The sequence below is a fragment of the Coregonus clupeaformis genome, unplaced genomic scaffold, assembly GCF_020615455.1.
Source record: "Coregonus clupeaformis isolate EN_2021a unplaced genomic scaffold, ASM2061545v1 scaf2477, whole genome shotgun sequence".
Taxonomy (NCBI): Eukaryota; Metazoa; Chordata; class Actinopteri; order Salmoniformes; family Salmonidae; genus Coregonus; species Coregonus clupeaformis.
Window position 1 is genome coordinate 50,632 of NW_025535931.1, and position 24,419 is coordinate 75,050.

At 43.6% G+C, this 24,419-nt stretch overlaps 1 protein-coding gene across 1 annotated transcript; it reads right to left on the reverse strand.

Annotated features, from left to right (window-relative positions):
• Positions 1 to 8,176: 8,176 nt before the first annotated feature.
• Positions 8,177 to 23,973, reverse strand: LOC123488758 (transcription factor Maf-like). The gene is made up of 2 exons (XM_045219558.1): positions 21,350 to 23,973; positions 8,177 to 8,251 (listed from the first exon to the last, which is right to left on the reverse strand). Exons 1-2 carry the CDS (start codon positions 22,318 to 22,320, stop codon positions 8,224 to 8,226), a joined length of 999 nt encoding a protein of 332 aa, XP_045075493.1. The 5' UTR covers positions 22,321 to 23,973; the 3' UTR covers positions 8,177 to 8,223.
• Positions 23,974 to 24,419: the final 446 nt, after the last annotated feature.

Below are 24,419 nucleotides of genomic sequence, written 5' to 3' on the forward strand. Positions count from 1 at the left end.
GAGAGAGAGAGAGAGAGAGAGAGAGAGAGAGAGAGAGAGAGAGAGAGAGAGAGAGAGAGAGAGAGAGAGAGAGAGAGAGAGACAGAGATACAGAGAGAGATACAGAGAGATACAGAGAAAAAGAGAGAGAGATACAGAGAGAGAGAGAGAGAGAGAGAGAGAGAGAGAGAGAGAGACAGAGACCGAGTTAGAGACAGAGACAGAGACAGAGACAGACAGAGAGACTGTGGGAAAGAGTCCGTCTCATGTTAGAGAGTTTATATGAGGACATCTTACTGGGTTTTAAAACCATTTACATAGTTTCCTTGCCAATGGCTAATGTGTGGACTGCAAGGCTATAGACTGAGGTACAGGCTTCCAGGCAGTGTCCACTATTAGTGGTGGTCTGGTCCAAGGCCTTCACCAGTAAGTGCTCTGTCAAGAGACCTCTGATGTCCAGTAGCTCTCCACAGTTTAGCCCACTGGGCAGGATGCTGGTCTGATACAAACAAATGTATCTGTCTAGTACGCCTTCCCCTCTCAGTCCTCTAAATGCTAGTGATTGTATCTGCAATTGCTGAGGGTAAGATAAATTAGACAAACAATATTAACAAGCAAATGGCAGTGTTATTGTGCAGAGACAGTGGCTGGCCACCACCTGCGTCCTTCCTCTCAGCCAGGTGATATGTGTGTGTCTCTCTCTTTGGGCCTACCCTGCCCTGCTCTGCCCCACCCCTGCCATACCTCCTCCACTACACTACACTACACTACACTACACTGCACTACACTACACTACCCAGGTCCTTCACACCCTGTGTGGGGCTGATTAGGCTCTTACTGCTGACTCTTTGTTTTTAGGCTTGGGAGAGAAGAGAGGAGTGCCATGCTGAGAATTATGCCACAGGAAAATAATTAGCAAAGTGTAGCTATGCCCATACGCCCTGGGCTAAATCTAGCACCACATCAGAACCAAGCCCAGTCCAGCTTAGAGGAGGGGGAGGCAGAAACCCTGGTGGTACTGAATAGTACTCCCTTGTTCTTTCCCTCTGTCTCTATTTACAGTAGATAGACATACACTGAGTATACAAAACATTAAGAACACCTGTTCTTTCCATGACATAGACTGACCAGGTGAGTCCAGGTGAAAGCTATGCTCCCTTATTGCAGTCACCTGTTAAATCCACTTCAATCAGTATAGATGAAGGGGAGGAGACAGGTTAAATAAGGATTTTTAAGCCTTGAGACATGGATTGTGTATGTGTGGCATTCAGAGGGTGAATGGGCAAGATATGTAAGTGCCTTTGAACAGGGTATGGTAGTAGGTGCCAGGCGCACCGGTTTGAGTGTGTCAAGAACTGCAACGCTGCTGGGGTTTTCATGCTCAACGGTTTCCGTGGGTATCAAGAATGATCCACCACCCAAAGGACATCTAGCCAACTTGACACAACTGTGGGAAGCATTGGAGTCAGCATGGGCCAGCATCCCTGTGGAACGCTTTCGACACCTTGTTGAGTCCATGCCCGGATGAATTGAGGCTGTTCTAAAGGCAAAAGGGGTTGCAACTCAATATTAGGAAGGTGTTCCTAATGTTTTGTACACTCAGTGTATGTGCCACACTGCTAACATTCTTAACCCTTAGTCAAACATGTTATGTCTCTAATGTCACTGGGTACAGTCTTATAGTCTTTAAATCCTATGCCCTGCTCTCTCTGACAGAGATAGAGGTCTAGAGATACCCAGAACCTATTATAGAGCGCTAGTCTGTAGGCAAGTGTCTAAGATATGTTTCTCAGTCTATGATGTAGAGACTAAAGAGCCTATAACAGAACCCAGAGACCCAAGGCTGGGCCAGGCTGGGGGGAAAGTGATCATGATTCATGGTGCCTGACAGTGGGTGACGTCTACTGTACCCAGCTGGCTGTACATGGAGATCTATATTTTTAACCTTAAAGCCAGACCGCAGCGTCTTCGGTTAACCAGGCTAAATATAGACACAATCCTACTGCACACTTCTCCAGTTTCTCACTCCTTTCCGAGAGGCAGGTGGAGGAGGAAAGAGGGCGAGAGAGGGATAGATAGAGAGAGAGAGAGAGAGAGAGAGAGAGAGAGAGAGAGAGAGAGAGAGAGAGAGAGAGAGAGAGAGAGAGAGAGAGAGAGAGAGAGAGAGAGAGAGATGGGGGGGTTGCGGTAGACAGGGTTTGTCCTCGTCTAGGGGTAAGGGGGGAACATGTCGCCCCGGTCCTGATGCAAATAAATCACCCTCAACTGTTGACCCGTACCCCTGCTCTTCCCTCCTCCCCTTCCCCCTCTCCTTCGCCTCTCTACCCCCTCTCCCACCTCCCTCCATCACTTTCCCTCTCTTTCGCGTGACAGGTCAATCTGGATGGATTTCATCTGCCCTCCTAGTCTAGGGAGGCCAACATCCTGCATGGCAACCAGAAATAGAGTTAGCGCTCTGGGACAGAGGAGGGGAGGGGAGGGGAAGAGAGTATTACTGAGCAGCTAGAGAGAAGTGGTGAGGGCGAGAGGATGATGTTGTGCCATTCACACACAGGCATGGAAAAGACACACACACACACACAGTGGCGTGGGTGAAAAATGGACTCATAGAGGCACACACACTCACTCTGTGGTGATAGTGAGGAGGGCGACTTTGTGAAAGGGGTGCTGTGTGTGGCTGAAACTGAGTCAGCGTGTCTGACCCAAGCCACCCTACTGTCACACGGTCACACAGCCACGGGTGGTGGCCCTCCCTGCCCGTTAGACCCTGCCCCACATCTGACCACGCACACACACACACTCACTCACTCAATGGCACACAAGCCAGCCTCTTCATCCCCTTTCAGCCCTCAACTCATAAGCATGGGAGCACGTGCACACACACAAACACACACACACACACACAAACACACACACACAGACACACACACCTGTCACTTTGTCCTTGTCAGCAGATTCCGGGTCTCTTTCCCCTGCTGGGTGTTGAACTCCAGTCCCCCTCTGCCAGGGCCACCCCTAGGGTAAGGTGTCTGCCTGCCGTCCTCCCAGTCAGGTCTGAACACACACACACTAGAACATCTCTTGGTAAAAAGGACAAACTAGGTCTCAGCCATAACCCCTCTCCTCACACACAGACACAGCAGCCCTTATTCTATGAGTGCTCCTGTTTTCATGACATTTACATTTTTACAGTTTAGTCATTTAGCAGACGTTCTTATCCAGAGCGACTTACAGTTAGTGCCTTCATCTTAAGATAGCTAAGAGGGACAACCACATATCACAGTCATAGTAAGTACATTTTTCCTCAATAAAGTAGCTATCAGCAAAGTCAGAGCTAGTAGTACAAATAAAATAAAAAAGTCAAGTGTGAGCGTTAGTTCACGAAAAGCATTATTTTATTCCCTAAAAAAAAGAAAAATAAAAGACATTGTTGTCCTAACTAATCTTTTACTCTCTCAGTCGTGTCTGATGCTCAGATGGTGACACCTGTGTCCTGATGGCTGGTGGTGGCTGGCGCGCTCCAGCTCAAACCAGAGTCAGGACTCTCTTTCCCCAGGCAAGGACACTCAGTCCCTGGCTCTTTGTTTCCATCACTCAGCCTGTCCTCCTGGAGCTACGTGGCCAGACTGCTCATCGCCCTCCCCTCCTCTCCCCATCCCTTCTCATATGCATGGATTTGCATAAACACAAAGACACTGCCTAGCTTGCGTCGTCTGAGGAGAGACGGAAACCAAGATGACTGTCGGCCATCGACCGGACCGGGCCAAGCCGAGATGTAAGAGGTTTGGCAGGTGGTCAGGGTATGGTACGACGTTTTGACACATGGTGGCGAGTAAGATGGACGCCCTCATGGTTTTCCACTTTCCCTAGCTTCCACTCGTCAACCGTCTGTTCTCTGACGTGGCGTTGTTTATATCCTGTTCCCCGGCACGCGGTGAGCAGAGGTCACCTGATTCATGGTGGTAATGTGGGAGGAGAAGAGGAGCACTTAAAACACTTCATCTAAAGATGATTTGTCCTTGTCTCCCCTGATGCCTTTTGTCCTCTCTCTCTCTCTCTCTCTCTCTCTCTCTCTCTCTCTCTCTCTCTCTCTCTCTCTCTCTCTCTCTCTCTCTCTCTCTCTCTCTCTCTCTCTCTCTCTCTCTCTCTCTCTCTCTCTCTCTCTCTCTCTCTCTCTCTCTCTCTCTCTCTCTCTGCTGAAGTTAAGTGGAGCTGGACACAGGCCAGCTACTGATCCCAGGCCCCACTTAGAGACAATCAGGGAAGTAACACTGGACACACACTAAGGGCCGTAATGGAATGTCTCGCTCTAGCAGTATAGCGTATAGAGATAGAGACCACAGAATGTGCCATCCAATTCCAGGCTATTTTGGAAAAGTTATATTTCCGAATACGTTCCACAAATATATTATATTGAGTTTTGACGCTTTGTTCTCAGAACATCCTCAATTCATCGGGGCATGGACTCTACAAGGTGTCAAAAGCGTTCCATAGGGATGCTGGTCCATTTTCACTCCAATGCTTCCCACAGTTGTGTCAACTTGGCTGGATGTCCTTTGGGTGGTGGACCATTCTTGATACACACGGGAAACTGTTGAGCGTGAAGAACCTAGCAGCGTTGCAGTTCTTGAGACACTCAAACCGCTGCACCTTGCACCTATTACCACATCCCGTTCAAAGACACATACACAATCCATGTCTCAATTGTCTCAAGGTTTAAAAATCCTTATTTAACATGTCTCCCCCCTTCATCTACACTGATTAAAGTGGATTTAACAAGTGACATCAATAAGGGATCATAGCTTTCACCTGGATTCACCTGGTTGGTCTATGTCATGGACAGAGCAGGTGTTCCTAATGTTTTGTCCACTCAGTGTAAATGTCTTTCTCTGCTTGTGCGTTAACCATCTGTAACTCAGAACAACTCACTCCCTCGGTCTGAATAGAGTTCCAGTTAGGGGAGCACCAGGCAGTGTACTATAACTGGTCCTGTTGACAGGGTAAGCCCAGTGACTGAGGGCTGAGTAAGGTCACTGGTCCCCGGACACAAACTGGGGATCAGGGGGATGAGAGGGATTTCCTGGTGAGGAGCTGCCTGGGTGTGGGGGGGGGGGGGGCATGAGGAGCAGCTGCCTGCAGAGGGAACATGGATGTTTCGGGGAGATGGTTGGAGGTGTTAGGGGGGTTGTAATGTATAGCGTACCATATAGGGGCATGGAGGGTTTAGGGGGCTGATAGTGACTCCTTTTATGATGGAATGGGATATGATCAGTACAGCTGAATGTAGAGGGCAATTCTTCAAGCGACCGCCCAATTAAAATGTGACCGACCGGCTCGATTCGGTCTTATGTAGCAACATTTGAAATTTTATTTTTTACATTGGATAAAAGTAGTGATTCGGAGCTATAAAAGGGTATTTCATAGACTACCTTTGAGGAACAATGGGAAAGTAATTCTGCTATTAAAGTTGATAAACTTGTAACCCCACTTTTGAGGAAATGGCCCTTGAATGTTTTGGTACACCTACTGGAGAGCTCTTCTTTGTCTACACCCATTCAGCATCGTTCATACCCTCTTAAGCTTTAGCCCCACCCATCTCTTTAAGGGATTCACATGTGAGCACATGTACTAAACAACCAAAGATTTCAAGCCTAAAGGCTGGTTTATACTACGGTTGTGTTCGTAAATTCAATCTGGAGTGCCAGAGTGTGCTCAGAGTGCGCTCTGGGCGTTCGTAAACTCAGAGCGTTGTCAGATTGTCCGTTCGTAAATTCAGAGCGTTTCGCTCTCGGAGCGTTCAGAGCACACACTGGACGCTCTGGCTGAGGAGTAGGGTTGATCCGAGCGTTCTGACCTAACAACAGCAGTCAAGCACCCAAGCTAACTGGCTAACGTTGGCTAGCTACTTCCAGACACAAATGAGGGAACAGCTCACTCTGACCATATTACTCACCCTAGCAGAGTTGATTAGGCAGTTTTTATGTTATCCAGAGCGTTGGTGACTGCAACTGTGCTGCTGGCAACAATATAATGGCGCTTTTTTGCCAACGTTTACTGACACCGGACATATTCAACGGGTGTTGAGCGTTCGTAGATTTGTCGGTTATTCTGCGCTCTGGCACACTCAGACGAGTGCTCTGAAATTGGAGTAGATAGCCAGAGCGAATTTACCAGCTACGTCTATCGACAGTTGTCGCAGTGACATGAACATTCTATTGAAATGGTTACTTGCACAGTGGAGTCTTTTGTTTAGACATGTAGCTAGCTAGCTAAACAATGAACCATAATCCCAACTCATAACGTTACTACCCTGCATGAATCTGGAGGTAGCTAACCAACCAGGTTCAATGTTAGCTAGCTAGCATTAGGCTATAACTAGCAATGCAAATGGCTCTGAGATACAAATAATATTACTACACAGATCATACACGTAACGTTAGCTAGCGAGCCAGCCAGCTAACGTTAGCTAGCTAGCTAACAGTGTGCTTTAACTTGAAATGAAAACAACTTTCTGACAAAATTAGAAACGTGTAATATCTGAACACATGGATGAACACTTCTCCCTCTCTGTCACGGATGCCATGGTTGCCTTAGTTTGAAGATGTAATCCAGAGACAGGTGTTTTATACCACAGCCTTCTCTGTGTTCTCTTCTCGACTTCGTCTGCATATTTGCAATCAAACGCCAGAATGTTCTCCATCTCCTTAGCTATCATACTCTAATTCCACCATGCATTCCACTGATTTCAGAACTCGGTCCTCCAGAAAGTGGAGAGCAACACCTTTGCAGTTATACTACGTGATATATTTCAAAAAAGCCGCGTTAGAAAGGATTACCTACACATACTGACAAGCTCATGTTATAGACAGAAGCGAGCTACATGGCAGACCAATCCGAACTCATCTCTCGGCATGTCCAGGCCACCCATTATCTCAGCCAATCATGGCTAACGGGAAGGTTCCTGTCTTTTTCTGTGGCTAAATCAACTAGGCTCGTAATTTACAATTTTATAAGTATTTACAGATGGAATTCAAGATTGTTATTAAGGCACATGAAAGTTCACATGTTCCAGAAGGCATTTCTGCCAAAAAATACAAACTCCTCAAAACACTCTTACACACACACACACACTAGCATGTCTTCTCTGTCACAGTGGGCACCCACATCGACAGAGCAGCTCAAATCACAATTACACCCAGTCTCATGCTGATGAGTGACGACCAAAGCGTCCCTCCTAACAGATCACTCGATGGGTTTCAGGCGGAAACATTCAGCGAAGCCATTACAGAAACAATGGTTTTGTGATAAACATTGGCCTCAGTTCCCCTTCATCGCTGTGCATCGATTATAGACGACTGCAGAAATGTTCTTAAGTCGGACTTTTGTATATGAACCCAATTCTGGGTGTTACTACAGGTTCAGTAGAATAAAATAGAATATAATAGAAAATCCATAGAATCCAGGAGCTCTGATAAGTGTGTAGTTCCAGCAGGTAGACAGAAAGGATTCTCTCTGGTCTCCATAAGACAGGTTTATGTTTCCAGCATGGCCATTATATTTCAGAGATGTAAATAAGAGTGAGGATGGGATATGAACATGCTGGAGTACTGCTCCATGAACATCATAAAGTGATGAGATGGAGAAATATATTGAGAGAGAAATTGTAGAGGTAACATGGTGGTGGCGTCAGATTCATGAATAAAGAATGACAAACATTATTACATAGCTGTAATGGACCCTTCAGAGAACCACACATTATGTTATGATAACATACAGTATAGACTGGGTCATTCAGTCTAATAAATGTTCAATTGCATTAGGTTTAAACTGTGTTGATTGTGAAAAGTGGAAAAACAATTCATTAAATTAAACTGAGGCATTAAAAACACTGGTTTTGCGACTGTAAAAGTGTCAACATTTAAAAATTAAAATAATAATAATAATAATAATAATAATAATGGTAATAATAATTATATGATTAATAATCATACTTTCAACACTACTCTCATCATTAATAAAGAGAGAGAGAGAGAGAGAGAGAGAGAGAGAGAGAGAGAGAGAGAGAGAGAGAGAGAGAGAGAGAGAGAGAGAGAGAGAGAGAGAGAGAGAGAGAAAGAGAGAGTAAGAAAGAGAAAAAGAGAGAGAAAGAGAAAGAGAGAGAGAGAGAAAGAAAGAGAACGAGAAACAGAGTTGTGTTTTACCTCAGACTTCAAGGCCAAGGGCATGGAGGGGCGAGGCTCTCGATCACAGATGGAGGAATTTTCTGGACGACCTGAAAATGCAGATAGCAGAAGACCCAGTCAAAACACACACCATGAATACACGCACACACACACACATTGAGCAAGTTGCTTTCTCACCTCGGCTACGCAGTAAAATCCATACGGTAGCTTACTGTAGACAAGATTTGATGTGGAGGGAAAGGTAGAACATTTGCATTCCAATAGACTCTGTGTATCCAGTCTCTAGGCATCTAAACATATTAATCAGATATGACAGAAATACCTAAAGAAATGTCTATGACAGACAGGGAAGTGAAAGACCAAATCAAAAGCAGATTGAACGACAAAGCCAACAGTACACAAAGAGTCATTATTAACCCTAAATATGAATATTGAAAAATATCCCAAATCATATTAACTGCACATTGATGTGCAAACATATACACATACATGCATGCCAATGTGCACACGTACACAGGTACACACAGACTCACATGCACACATAGGTATTTGGTCTGCAGCAGCTTCGGGTGGTCCTTGTCAGCCTGCTGCCCTGTAACTCTTCACTCAGGCCGCTCCAATGTATACATCAATCACAACACTGATATACTGTAAAGTATCTAGTACCGTCGGTAACACGCACAAAACACACACACACACACACACACACACACACACACACACACACACACACTCTGCCGGTATCGTCACGTCTGCAGCCGGTGAGTTTTCAGTCGACTCAGCTGGGTGTCTACACACCCAACAGCATATGGTGTACTAATGCAGACACGTACACAAACACACACACATACACACACACACACAGAGAAAGCGAAAGAGAGATGCACAAACATATACAGTAGTATACAGCCTTATGCTCATGATGGTGACTTGGCTCCTGGTACCATTGGAGAGGTCCACAGCCCTGTCCTCACTGGCTGGGTCTGGACCTAGCATCACTCTGAGCCCTCACTGGCTGGGTCTGGACCTAGCATCACTCTGAGCCCTCACTGGCTGGGTCTGGACCTAGCATCACTCTGAGCCCTCACTGGCTGGGTCTGGACCTAGCATCACTCTGAGCCCTCACTGGCTGGGTCTGGACCTAGCATCACTCTGAGCCCTCACTGGCTGGGTCTGGACCTAGCATCACTCTGAGCCCTCACTGACTGGGTCTGGACCTAGCATCACTCTGAGCCCTCACTGACTGGGTCTGGACCTAGCATCACGCTGAGCCCTCACTGGCTGGGTCTGGACCTAGCATCACTCTGAGCAGTCACTGACTAGGCCCGGACAGAGCATCACTCTGAGGGGCCATGGATCCAACCCAGAGAAAGAGAGAGAGAGAGAGAGAGCTAGAGCAGGCGCACGCGAGAGAGAGAGAGAGAGAGAGAGAGAGAGAGAGAGAGAGAGAGAGAGAGAGAGAGAGAGAGAGAGAGAGAGAGAGAGACAGAGAGACAGAGAGAGACGGACAGAGAGAAATGGTAGGAATAAGATGGGGATGATGAAATAGAGAGGAGAGAAAGAGAGATGGAAGCTCTGGGAGGAGTGAAGGTCACCTTGCTTGGTTGAGAGATCAATGTCCGTTTGACTTGCAGCGAGGTGGTGTGGCGTGTGTGTGCGTGTGTGTGTGCATGTGTTAGGTCTCATCTATGCCCTCTATATCAATCAGTCGAGTTAGTGTGACAAGTCTGAGTGGTATCACTCCGCATTGTAGAGGATAAGACCATTCTAAATCCACAGTATTTATTCTGTAAAAATTATTATTCACAACGATATCATTTGTTTTGCTTTTATACAAACCATCTATAATTGAAACAGCTGAATAAGCAGTGATAATATTTGATATAAAATAATTGTACACACACACACACACACACACAGCAGTGGTGGAAAAATGACAGTCTTAGAAATACTTCATCTCTACACTGCAGTGGAGAAACTCTTAAATTATTGGGTTTTCAAATAAATGCCACATAACTCAATTTTACTGAGCACTGACAAACTCCAGGAAAACAGCGGTGACGCAGTCTGCTGATGTAGAGAGCACAGCAGGACATAAAGTCAGCCCGTCTAAATCACTCAACGTGTAAACGTTTATCAGAGAGATGCAGATAAGTTACGCCTGAACGCAGCCCAAACTAGCCCCTAACTGCTCTGAAGAAGAGGATGGGTACATTCAAGGACCTTTTATTTAGATGTGCTATTTATTTAGTTAATATGATTCTCTGCAACCTTCTAGAACCAGGGGGTAATGAAAGTTAATAACAACTTCCTAAATGGATATCGGTGTACAGTATATTTGTCAATAATTGGTTTATGCTTCTGACTCACACAGGAGCATACTGTATAAACAGATGCATACATTCAGCATCCAAAATGAATAGAAATAACTCATGAGGATAAGGAGGCGCTGGGCTTCCAAAAAAAGTTATAGATTATTCTGACTTTTGGGGGAATTACTTCAACCGGAATAGCCTAACACATTAATATCCTCAGAGTTATTTATATTTTAAAAAATGAATAAATGTTTGTTTCAGATTTTTTTTGAGTGTTTTTTTCTACAATGATAAGCAGATGCCATTCAGAGAGAAAGAGAAAGTATTTTAAAGTAGGAGTCCGCTGCTCTCTCTCCCTCTCCCTCTTCCTCTCTCTCTCTCTCTCTCTCTCTCTGTCCTGCCATCCTCTGTGCCACCGGACCTCAGGGAGCTGGTGTTGGATTCATTTAAGTCCCAGTCCCTTTGCTTTAGCTCCATTTGCAGACATATAAAATTACCCCTCAGAGTACGGCTACACTTCATTATCAACATAACCTGCAGCCAGCCACTCTCAAGGACAACTCTCTAATGAGTCACATGCCTATTCCCTCTAAATGCTCTATTTGAAGCACAAAGTTTCAACTTTCTTCTGCCCCAAAGAGGATAAAATGAGAGGAATATTTCCCAGTAAAATAAGTGCATCTTAATTGATCCCCGATGCACGTTTACCCCTGAGGGAGGGAGAAAGCTTTTCTTCTCAGAGAGGATAGGAGGTGAGTAATGTTGCTGTTTCCTGTTTTCTCCCAGCCTGGGCAGGCCCTATAAGAAGGTTAGCAGGGAAGGGATAGGCCTAACCATTCACTCTGTGAAGTGATAAAACAAATATTTTCCAATAAAATCTACATGACATACAGTATATTGTTTTATTTTATTAAACATTAATAATGCTTGTAAAACTAATTTTTACTGTGTCATGGCTATTGAATAAAAACTCTTGCAAATGATTTGGATTTGGGGAGTCTGTTTTTTCCAAACAATTAGGCCTAATCTCCTGGATTGTTCTGGTCAAGGACATAGTTGATGGCCTTAACCTGCTATAAGGTATGTCGTCTTAAGCTGTCTAAATAAAGCATAAACAAAAGCTTTGTGTTCTATTATTCATTAGACTCTGTTTGGCCCAGAGAGAATCCAGGTTAGCACGCCAACCCCACGTTTCCTGTCTGCCCTCCTCACTCTACTGTCTGTCCGTGTGTGTGTGTGTGTGTGTGTGTTTGCACCCTGTCTCTGCACCTTTACACACACACACACACACACACACACAGACGTATAGATAAACTAACACGTTCAGAGAGGTGAAAAGTCATAACGCCCGCGCAGCCCAACACAAACACACACTACAAGATCTCTCTCTCTCTCTCATAAGCACACACACACACACACACACAGACACACAAACAACTAATGTATCTTGGTAAAAAGGACAAACTAGGGGCATGTCACTCAGTCTCAGCCCTAACCCCTCTCCTACTACATTTACATTTTAGTCATTTAGCAGACGCTCTTATCCAGAGCGACTTACTGTTAGTGAGTGCATATATTATTTTTCATACTGCCCCCCCATGGGAATCGAACCCACAACCCTGGCGTTGCAAACGCCATGCTCTACTAACTGAGCTACATCCATGCCGGCCATTCCCTCCCCTACCCTGGACAACGCTGGGCCAATTGTGCGCCGCCCCATGGGTCTCCCGGTCGCGGCAGGCTACGACAGAGCCTCTCCTCTCTAACACACAGAGCCACAGTAGGTTAAGGACAGTGTGGTGTCCTACATATAAATCATTACCCTGTTGATATAGGAATTAGTGTGATTTAGGAATTATTACATTAATACCCAGAGGGGGAATATTGTGACAGTGGAGAGGTTTGTCACTAGTCCTTGATTCTCTAATGAACACACCAATAATGACACATACATACATACTGTGCTTACTCATAAACACATACGTGACTTAACCGGACAAGCTGTAGCAAAACTGTCTCTTACACTCTTTGGAACACACAAGCACACATTTGGAGACTGGTAAAACTGCAGTGAGTGTATACATACACAGTCTGGAGCAAAGTGGCTGCTATGATGGCAGTATATATTATTCAGTCAGTAATAATGTAGCGTTATCTGTGTGTATCTCACACACAGAGCTCTCCTGTCTCTCTCTCTCTCTCTCTCTCTCTCTCTCTCTCTCTCTTCTCTCTCTACAGAGGAAATGAGTGTGTTCCCCTGGGTTAGGGATTACTCTAATGACTTTGTGTATGGCCCTGTGCGCTCTCACTTTTGACCTCCATACATCCTCTGAAAGAAGCCTGACACACAGACACAGACACACACATGGACAAATGTACACACACGCGCACACACACACACACACACACACACAAACACACTCACTCACACACACAAACAAACACACACATATTATATACCCTTAAGCCCAAATCCTCCTGGGCCCCTTTTTGAGCCCCTGCAGGAGTCGGGACCCCTGCCTACCTATTTTGGGATCCGTCAACAGGCTTGTTGCTCAACATGGCGCCCTGTCCACCTCCCACCTCCGTAGGCAGCAACCATCAACGCGTTGTATTGCTCCGAATGACACCTCAGTGAGAGCAGATAGAACCATCACTCAGATAACCATGCACTATAGCAAGGGGAAGTTAGCAACACCATCTATCCTTATCTATCAGTCCTCAATCAAATGTGCCACGAATATTTGCATTATTGTGGTTAAATCAAAGAATATAAAAACAAAGACTAAAATAATGAATTATGGATAATGGCCTACACATGATCCAAAAAACAATAGCTGAGGACTAATCCTCACTACATCTGATTCTCTTCTAACAGAACAATCAATTACAGAGAGAGAAAGAGAGAGAGAGAGAGAGAGAGAGAGAGAGAGAGAGAGAGAGAGAGAGAGAGTGTGTGTGTGTGGCTAGGAATGATTGATATCTGGAAGTGAAGACACAGTGAAGACTGTCACTCTCTCACTCACACACACACACACACAGAGAGAGATAAAGCGAGGGTCGAGTAGTTCTCAACATACAGCTCAAACACTCCCCCAAAATGATAGGAATAGGCTCCTTATACAACAAAGCAACACTCTGCCAGGATAAAGAGCCAAATATTAAGAAGTCAATGTTCAAATATAGTCAAAAGAATAACGGACACAAAAAGCTAAATAATATCCTCCCAAAATGATACAAATAATTGTTGGTTGTTTTGTGTGGCTAATATAAAATATATCAATACATGGCATCTCCATGGCCGGGGATCAAACGCATGTGTAATTAGATAAATTGAGCTGTTTCTCCTAAGTAAGCAGGAGAGGGGCTTGGCTGTAAATTGTGTGGTGTGTGCATGCTAAGACACAGGCCTGGCACAGCTGCAGAGAGCCGCCCACACAATTTATCATCTCTACATCGCAGGAGCCGCTGGCCCGCTCCGCTATTAATCATCAGCAAAATCATTTAATTCAGCCCCGGCTCCAACTATTGTCTCAGTTCCCCCTTCTCTCTACCCCCTCGAATCGCCCCCCTCTCGGCCCTCGCTCTGGGCACATCAGCCACCACAGCAGAAGCAGCACACACCCTCCTCCTCACACATAACCATCGGAGCAGGAGAGGAGTGGAGGAATTAAAGAGGCTCTCCGTCTGTGTAATAGGGCAACACATCATCACTTGCACATTGGAGGTTATTTGGGTGAATTATTGAAGAAGCTTGTTAGGGGTAGCCTTGCAAGCCGCCTGATCTCGTGAGCTTACATGAATGTTCGCAGCGAACATTCATGTAAGCTTGCAAGTTCAGGTGGCTTGCGAGTCTGTTAGGGGGGATGCTTGCGTTTTTCTAACAATTAAGAAATGCAATGATTCTGTTATTTTACTACAAATAATTTAAACGAACTAATTTGTATGCGTTTAACAGGGATCATACTGCACCTGCTTAGTTTTAACAGATACTATGAGGAGACACAATGCAAATTGTTTTATCAATGTGAGAAGATCATGAATTTAAATAAAAAGAAAATGGGGTCCAACTGGAGGTGTCATAAAAAAATATGCATCCCTCCCCAACATAAACAATATTTTCACATAACCCTCCCCTTGTACTGTAAAAAAATAATATATGCCCCTCCCCCCTCATAAAATGATCTCTAAAATAATGATTACCACCACAAATAACAATAACTGTAGCAACCCTGTGTTTATAAACGTGGATATTGACTTGTCCATTTCAGCATGGTATTGTGACACAGTCAATGCCACGCAAGGCTACGGGCCAGAAGGTTGACGGTTCGCTGACCACCATGGAGAAGCTCACTCTCCCTGCCTGTTTCATTACACTACGATCAGAGCCGGCTGCAGACAATGATCAGCTAGGGGGAAATAAGATTTCCAACATTTGTTAAATCGGTATATTTATAATTATTGTAAATATATGCAATGATTTTTCATCAACAAGTTTCTGTGCCAATGCACCACACACAACCCATGAGCAACACATAATTGCATACCTGTTAACGACTTTGAGCACTTCATCATGGTTTGTATGCTGGAATTATATTAGAGTGGAGTGGACGATTGTGCAAAGGTAGCCTACAGGAGACTGTTGTGGTGTTGTAAGCTAGTCTAGGTAGGATAATTGTATTGTCCCTAAGGCCATACAAATTGAATTAACTGTATAACAGATAGATTTATTTGTGAGGCAAGCTAGCGATTAAAAAGAAAATCCTAATAAAAAAATCAAATTAAAGTTGTACCACTTGCAACAATACTAAACAACCTTTGTACAACACCTAGGGACCTCACCAAGAGATTTCAGCCTTTTGGTATTGTAGCGAACGGTAGGCCAGGGAATACAACTCGGGTCGCTGGCATGAAAGGCAAACACCCTACGCATCGTGCCAATAGGGTTAACCCACATGCTGGGAATTGTAACGTGGCTCATATAGCAAGGTTTGCTACACTGCCCCCTCCGTACTTGAAGGCACATCCCTGTGCTTCAACTACTCAGCACACTAGCACGTCCGAGCCGTTGTCCGCACGGCCACCATCCCACTTCTGAGACCAGTGTACCAAATGGCAGGGCAAGGAAGTGAAACCAGGTCACTGGCGTGAACACCCTGACCTTTAGCAGTCACTCTTATACCGAGCAACTAACAGGAGCAATTAGTGTTAAGTGCCTTGCTCAAGGGCACATCAACAGATTTGTCACCTAGTCAGGTCGAGATTTGAACCAGCAACCTTTCGGTTACTGGCCCAACGCTCTTAACCGCTAGGCTACTTGCCACTCTCATCACGGATCATATAGCGAGGATTGTGACAGCATAATGGTTTTGGAATGACAGTCACAGAGACCAGGGTTTGAGTCCCAGTCAGGGTTCCTCCCTAATCAACTATATTGGTTTCAGGTGTTGGAGAGCACCATTGAGAGCATGTCCCAGACGAGTTTTAGTCACAGTACATTTGTGTTAGGCTAGCAGTGTTTCTGTCAGGTTTCTGTACTGCACATGTGATGGCAGAGTATGCTAAACAAATGTGCACCTGATTGATACAAATCATCATGATATCATTCTGCCAGGTAGGCCTACTTTGCAGTCAACATTTAATTGGGAAGGATTTTGGGGACAAAAAAATATCAATAACTGTTTCAGCATGCATTGCGGATTTTAGGGAGCTGATAGGCTATTAACTGAGTGTACAAAACATTAGGAACACCTTTCTAATATTGAGTTGCAACCAGTTTTGCCCTCAGAACCGCCTCAATTTGTCAGGGCATGGACTCTACAAGGTGTCAAAAGTGTTCCACAGTGATGCTGGCCCATGTTGACTCCAATGCTTCGCACAGTTGTGTCAAGTTGGCTGGATGTCCTTTGGGTGGTGGACCATTCTTGATACACACGGGAAACTGTTGAGCGTGAAAAACCCAGCAGCGTTGCAGTTCTTGACACACTCAAACCGGTGTGCCTGGCACCTACTACCAGACCCCGTTCAAAGGCACTAAAATATTTTATCTTGCCCATTCACCCTCTGAATGGCACACATACACAATCCATGTCTCAATTGTCTCAAGGCTTTAAAATCCTTCTTTAACCTGTCTCCTCCCTTTCATCTACACTGAGTGAAGTGGATTTAACAGATGACATCAATAAGGGATCATAGCTTTCACCCCGTTTCACCAGGTCAGTCTATGTCATGGACCTAATGTTTTGTACACTCAGTATCTATCTTACTTTTAGAAGTGTTTATTTCAGGCTGACTAATAGCATCTATTGAGTTGCAATGCCCGATAAAATGAATGTCCAAATCAACTTAAAGTATCTACAAAATGAGTTTTGCAGCAACACAATTCGAAAGGAAGCATACAGCTAAATGTTTTCCTTTCGTTGTTTGCGATTCACCAATTATTCTTTTGATTCCCATGATTCGATTCACTGCGATTTAACCAAACCACAACTACTAAAATGGCGAAGCACATCATTCAATTCTTCAAAAATAATAATTTAAAAACTAATAGTTTCATATGAATTAAATGAATCACTATTAATTTTTTTACTGTTCTGAGAAATGTGAAGAGGGGCATCTGTCATATAGTAAATTAAATCTGTATGGCCTAAACAAGATTAATAGGGGAGCTTTTTTTGCTGCGTGTCTCATGTCTTGACTGTTCTTTCATGCGCAATGATGCACCTGGCCTCTCCACTGCCTATCAGCTATTCCTCTATGTTCTTGTGGATTTCAGTAGGAAATTGGTGCAGATTTCAATGTGTTGTATGATTGCTAGTTAACCTATTGTAGATCTGGACAAACGCTCCACCTACCACTATTGTCACTATGGATAGAGGGCAGGATAGAGTTGACTGTATAGTAAGCGTGCAGAAAAGCGTAGTGCATAAGGGAAGCGCCAAAACACCTTGATGGTGGGGGGCGCATGCAAGAAGATGAGGAAATGTGTCTATATGGAAGAAATTATATAGTAAAACCTGCAAAATGGGGAATGTAAACCACTGAAAAAATGCACTACTCTCCCCTGTGCCCAATAAAAAAATCACACAACACTCCCCAAAGTAAGAAAAGGTTAGACAACAGTCCCCTATTTTGGACCAATCTCCCACCCCAGTAAATGTTGAACTGCCCCTTATCAAGAGAAAACGAGAAACCAACCACTATAAAGGTGATTTAAATGTTATGATAAGATGACCTCACCCATGCTCATCCATGTTCAGAGTATGCATGCACGCACACACTTGCACATACAGACATACGCAAAACTTTCCATTCTCGCCTTAATGTGCACACTGCTGCATTGGTGTGCTGCTAAAAACGAAAGAAAAAGAAAGAAAGTGAGATTGAATTGAAGCCCTAAAATGCTGTCATGTTCACACCGTCACATGTCTGTTCTCATTAACCAATTGTTGTAGAACACTAAAACAAAACTCACTCCTTCATTCTCTTACACAATTCTCTTGGACAGTTTGACGTCACAAACACATTGAGGAGAGGGATCTTCAGTTACTGTCCCCCTCGGGGACACTAAGATTAAGATCCATCCTCAGAAGAGGTCTCAAAGGTCATAAGGTAAACGCTAACCCAACAGTGGGCTGGGAGAAGCTCTACTGTGCCTCATCTGCCCACACCTACCCAGTGACTCATTATGCACCGTGCTGGCACCGTCTCATGCACAACAGAGCCCTGTTCGCCTGCTGGGTGTACCCCTGTCTTTCGGAGCATGGTCTGTTCTCTGTTCTAGGCCAAATGCAAGGGGGGAGGAGAGAATGGTGAAGAGGGGTAGATAGGAATTGGGCTGTTGCAGAATACATACACACACACACACACACACACAGGCACAGATTTGGCACACAGATATAGACATGTGCACCCACACAAACACAGACACACACACACACACAGACACAGACACAGACACACACACAAATGCAAGGACATATTTCCATTGCCCCACTAACATGTGGAACTACAACAAATCCAGATGTTCCCAAAATCATAAATGTCCAAATAATTTAGTTTTGCATGAAAGCACAACAAAATGTAAGCTCACCTTTTTGTTATGAATCACTCAAATTGAGGATGAAATGCATCACTTAACTTTGAATAAAATGTGTAATCATAATGTACAATGCACACACTTATGCTACTGGCATTGTACCAACTAAGCTTTACATACAATGACATGAATGATAGATTGATATTGAAAATAATTATGGAATGTAAATACATACCCAGGAGGCTTGATCCATGGCAAATAAAGATGATTCTTACCTCAACTATACCTTTAATTTTGTTTATTCAATTTGAGGGACTTTTAAAAAAAAATATTAAATTGTATTTAGTTCAAATAAATATTGAACTGTGAGTCTAATTAGTAATGAGGCTGTCTATCTTACACCTTTCTTTCTTTTTATATAAAAATGAATAACTTTGTAGTAATAATATTACTACTAACCTGTAAAGATGCTCACAGATATGTTAAGGTGCATCAACTTCCAAATTGATTTTATCTCTAACAAAAATACATTTAAAGTTATATTGTGTTCCACATTTATGATGTTGTTTGAGGTTTTGAACGAGGCTAATATTAGCCAGTGCTGCAACCTAGCCAACCAAACTGTTACTAACGTGATTATCTGGCATGAGTCATGCTTCCTTCCATCTGCACAGGCGAAGACAAATCCCACAGACTAGAACAACTTCAGGAAAATGTGACGAAAACGGCTGGATACCAATTCACATTTAGCGTACCTCAAGTCAATCCCCCAAATGTTACTCCTCGTTTCAATTTCCATTAACATGAACTACTCTGGTTTCGTTTGCGAAATCCACATTCAACCATTATCTCTGCAGGTATATGTCAAGAGAAAACTGAGAAACTTAATGAAAGGCCAATTACATACATTTATTGCATATCATTTAATTGTAAGAAATGAAAAAAACGAGCACATATGAACATCACATAATATGGTTAGTGAGTGAAATAATTTTGCACAGCAAAATATATAAGAGGAAGGTTGAATTAACATATGTCTTAAAGATTTATTGATGAATGGTATCTCCCCATTTTGTACAAGCAGGGTGTCAATCCCTGTCTATTTAACAATGTCCAGACATTATTGATTATAATAATATTATTGCCTTGTAAATAATGAGTTTGTTTGAGCCAAAAATAATGTAGTACTGGTTGACAACAAACTATTAAAATTAAGTTATCCAGCAATTCCAAAAGCCATCTATCTGCGTTGTTTTATTAGCTTCATAGAGTTCCCATTCTGTGATATATTGCAGACTACATTTTAGTGCAATTCAGTTCAAAATACTTCAGAATACATTGTCAAAATGCATGGTTCATGCTGACTTAGGGCTGAAGTTTCTCCTTATTTAATACTTTGGTTTAAAATACAGTGAGTGGTTGGCAAAGACAAGCACTACTACAGCTGTCAAACTACTGCTTGAACTGCAAGAACATGCTGCAAATAGCGCTGCTTATGCATGGAAACAATACTGTTTAATTGTATAAATTGGAGCCGCGCCAACCTCTCCTACCCAATGACAGGAAAACAATTTAGTGCACAGGACTTTATGAAACCTACATCTAAATGATCCTAACCATCTATATCACATTCCTCTTTAAATGTCAACCTGTAGCACATCCATGTTATCTTTTAGATTTACAGATTATAAAAACTAGGCCTATATATACTTATATTATAATCCATAGCATTCCAGAATTGTCAAATGCACAAGGATGGGGCATTTATTTTCTTTTAAATAAACAAACTGCTTTTAAGCAACATACAGTTTAGTCCCATATAGGGATAGATGATTCCTTTTAGAATAGTTGAGGTCCTTTTTGCACCCTTGTAACATGGATCCCCGCCGACCAAATCCTATCAGGAATGCGTCAGGGCATTCACTGTATAGAAATGGGAGCTTAGTAGCATCATTCAACACAGTTGAAATGCACTTGCACGGGAAGGGGGGTGGTATAAGAGTCCTTGTCACTTTTTTGTTGTTGTCCCAAAAAAGTGATCAGGTCATAAAACAAGTATGAATGCCATGCTGAAGTCATCCGATAAAAGTACATTTTCAAGCACAAAAAGAAAAGAAAAACCGTACATGTCCAGCATGCAGGCCTGTTCAAAAACATATCTCTTTTAAAGTAATGGATATTGTTTCTTATGAGTAATAGTCTGTTTGTTGCTAAACACAAAATAGCAAGCATAACGCATGAGATGAGGTGGGGTAAAATGGCAGACTCGCAGTCCTCCGAGTTTGGCAGAACAAAAAAAGAAAGGGAAAAGGCCAAAAACGTCTTCTTATTGTAGATGGATGCAGTTTTTGACCGGTATTTGTCAAATTGTGAAAAAAGGCAAATCGATGAACTTCAAAGGGGTACACTTAGTGCTTGCATGCACACATGGTATACAGCAATATTGTAAAGTTAAAATAACTTCGAAAAATAATAAATGATAGTTCAAAACACTGCAAGTAAAATGAACAACGATGAAAAAGAGCTTGACAAAAATATGCATAAAATAATAAGTATGGTAGCAAAAAAAAGATGATGTCAGGTTTCAGTTTGGACTCCAAAATGAATGACAATTATGACAAAGTTCCATATTTCTATTGCAAGCCACCCAAAATTCAAAACCGTTATTTGACAGACTCGAGCAAACCCCTGTTGTCAAAAAAATCAAAACCGAAAAAAAAGGTTGCAAATTAGATTTCTTGGGCTAGTATACCCCATTACAAAAAAAATCACAATGGAAACTTTTTAATGAGGGAACTGACAAACTCAGTTTTCATGATAATGTCAAGACTCACATGAAAAACTCCGGAGAGGAAGGGTTGTTGTCACTGCTGGATCCATTTTCTCTGAAGCCGTTGCTGATGAGCTTCTCGTATTTTTCTTTGTATGCGTCCCTCTCCCGGGCCAGCCTGGAGATCTCCGCCTTGAGGTGGTCGACTTGCTGGACGAGCTGCGTCTTCTCGCCCTCCAGGACGTGCCGCTGCTGGACCCGCTTGTAGCGGCAGGACTGCGCATAGCCTCTGTTCTTTAGGGTCCTCCTCTTCTGTTTCAGCCGGATCACTTCTTCCTTGCTGACTCCTCGTAGCTGCCGGTTGAGCTCCCGCACCGACATGCTCACCAGCTGGTCGTCCGAAAACCGGTCGTCTAAATGTCCCATGTGTGGGTGGTTTCCTCCGGAGCTGCAGTTGGACGAGACCCCGGGTGATTGGTGATGGTGGCCACCGTTGTGGTGGTGATGGTGGTGGTGGTGGGGACCCCCGTTCTGGGCTGCTGCGGCGGCGATAACTGCGGACACCACCGCGGCGGCAGAGCCCATCTCTTCCCCGGCCATGGTGCCTCCGCCTCCGGCTCCGCCGGCAAACTGCTGCCCTCTAGCATAGCCATCGAAGGACTGGAGCTGGTGACTGCTGTTGATCAGCGCCTCAACTGCGTCTTCGGGGCTGAAGCCCAGCGCCTCCGGATTCAACTGCTGTTGATAACCGGACATCCAGTAGAAATCCTCCAAGTGTGCCTTCTGTTCGCTCCCCGACCCCGGACTGGGCGACGAGAAGCTTGGAGAAGGGGGCACCGAGCTGCAAGGCGTGCTCATCGGGGTGGAAGACAAGGATCCCCCGGCGATAAGGCGGCTGCACTGGCTGATGTTGCGATCGGGCTCCACCGGCTCCTTTTTCACTTCAAACTTCATCAGATCGAAGTCATTAACATATTCCATGGCCAGGGGACTGGTGGGCAGGTCGGAGTTGCTCATTGCCAGTTCTGATGCCATCCTCTTGCTGCCGACAGTCCTCCAAAGGGGGTGAAGAGCAGCTGTCAAACTGGGTTGGGTTGGAAGAACGTGAGCCAGTTTGATTTTTAAGCGTATTTGTCTTAAAGTGAAAAAAATAGGTTTTCAATGTCCTTTTTGCAGCGACGAGTTCCCAACTGTAAATGAATAGTTTTCCTTTGCAGAGTCTATTGCACAGACGCACCAGAGCGGTGCACGCGAGTTGCGGAGTCCTCTTTCAGCATGAGAAATTCGGCGAATTTGTATTTTTAACATTTAACACTTTACTGTTTCTTCATGCATAGGCCTACATTGCGTAAAGCGGAGAGGGTGAAATGTCGAAGGAGAGGGGTAAATGTAGCCTCGCACGTAAAATGCCTCTGACTTGTAGGCGATTTTTTAGAAGGATCACACAGCAGATGAGTTTAAAAGCATTGCAGAGTTTTATAGCCGCCCTGACGTCAGGTTGGAAATGGGAAATTGACTCGGACGAAGAGCCAATGGGCTCGCACAATCTATAGGCTAATTAACATATTAGGACAGAAACAAAACTTTTCTCAACTGTCAAAGGCTATCAGCTGACTGTCAGCTGGAACTCAACCTCTTAACTCTTTCGCCTCTCCATTATAGATATATTATTTTAATGGACATTTATTCTACCATTTGGATAAAAAAAATAATCATTACATTCTCTCACTGCGACCATGGTGGGGAAAGGACAGTAGGCTGTGTGCACATTATGGTTCGATTTAGTGTTGTTTCAAGTGGTACTGGTAACATTTTAATATCCAAATGTAAAATATTATATGCAATTTATCAAGTTATTGATGCAATAATATATATTACTAGTTGTTATCGTAAAAGAAATGCGTAATACCGCTTTTGTATGGTGCATTGATTTATATTAGTTTCAAAAGTGTCAAAATATAGTATTCATGATTTATGATATGCAAATATTGGGGGAATGGCTGTGCACACGTTTTCACAGTTTGTGTTACTTGAAATTCGAAGTGGTCAAATCTACCAGTAGCCTAACCAAAGTGCATAAGCATACTTTACAATCATCTTAGTTACATGAACAACAGCGTTGGTTCATACAGTATTTAAATGTGACAGAATACAGGAATAAATATAATTCTGTGATGAAGTTTTATGAAAGAAAATTACAAAGGATTGTGGAGAGAGCGGACCTACCTCTGCCGTTCTAAAACTCAACAGTGCCACCTTTTGGAGACATCGAAGCACCGTTCTCCAAAATAAACCGCTTCATTTGAACGAGTCATACACAGCGGTAGCAAAATTAGACGATTTCGCAAGAGACTATTTATTGGCAAGATTAATACTTCAATGTATGTATAAGGTATGGTCAATTTGTTTTAGAACGACAGTATGGATATGTTGACAGGGGAATTGCCAAAGGTGTGAATTACGCATGACTCACGTGTCAATTGCAAGTCCTTTTGGGGGAGAAAATATAGGCTACAACATTCCCCACTCCATCAGCAGTAGATTATATAGAACATTCGTTACATAAAACAAGTAAACATGTACTTCCTACTTGGTCCTATGAAATCATCATCCCCTCACATAGGCTGCTATAAAGCAGTGGTTAAATGGGAGTAATTCAGTAATGAACTGTGTTCCAACCAGGCGGAGATTAGCCTACGTGCACTATAGTGCTATAAAAACATTTAAAAAAAAAACGTTATCTAAAGCAGTGATTCCACGGGCCCTGCTCCAAAGTCATACATTAAACCACTCTCTTGTTATAGCACTTTATCTCGACAGTTCAGAGGTCAGACATTTCCTCTGGTTTTAATGGACTGCATGTCATGCGCAACTCACTTTTTGAAGTCAATTGCACAGGTGAACCAGAGCCGGGCATGCAAGTTGCGGAGTCCTCTTTCAACATGACAAATTCGACGGATTTGTGTTTTTAATATTTAGTCTTATACGACACGATCCAGCCAAATTACCTCCCTACAACTATTTTAACAATGCACACCTGGGAAAAATCCCCTTCAACGCCCCTCCAACTGGTAATTACTAGAGCCAAAATCGTATAGGCTATCATCCCCGTGCTCCGAGTTTCCCACATGCTC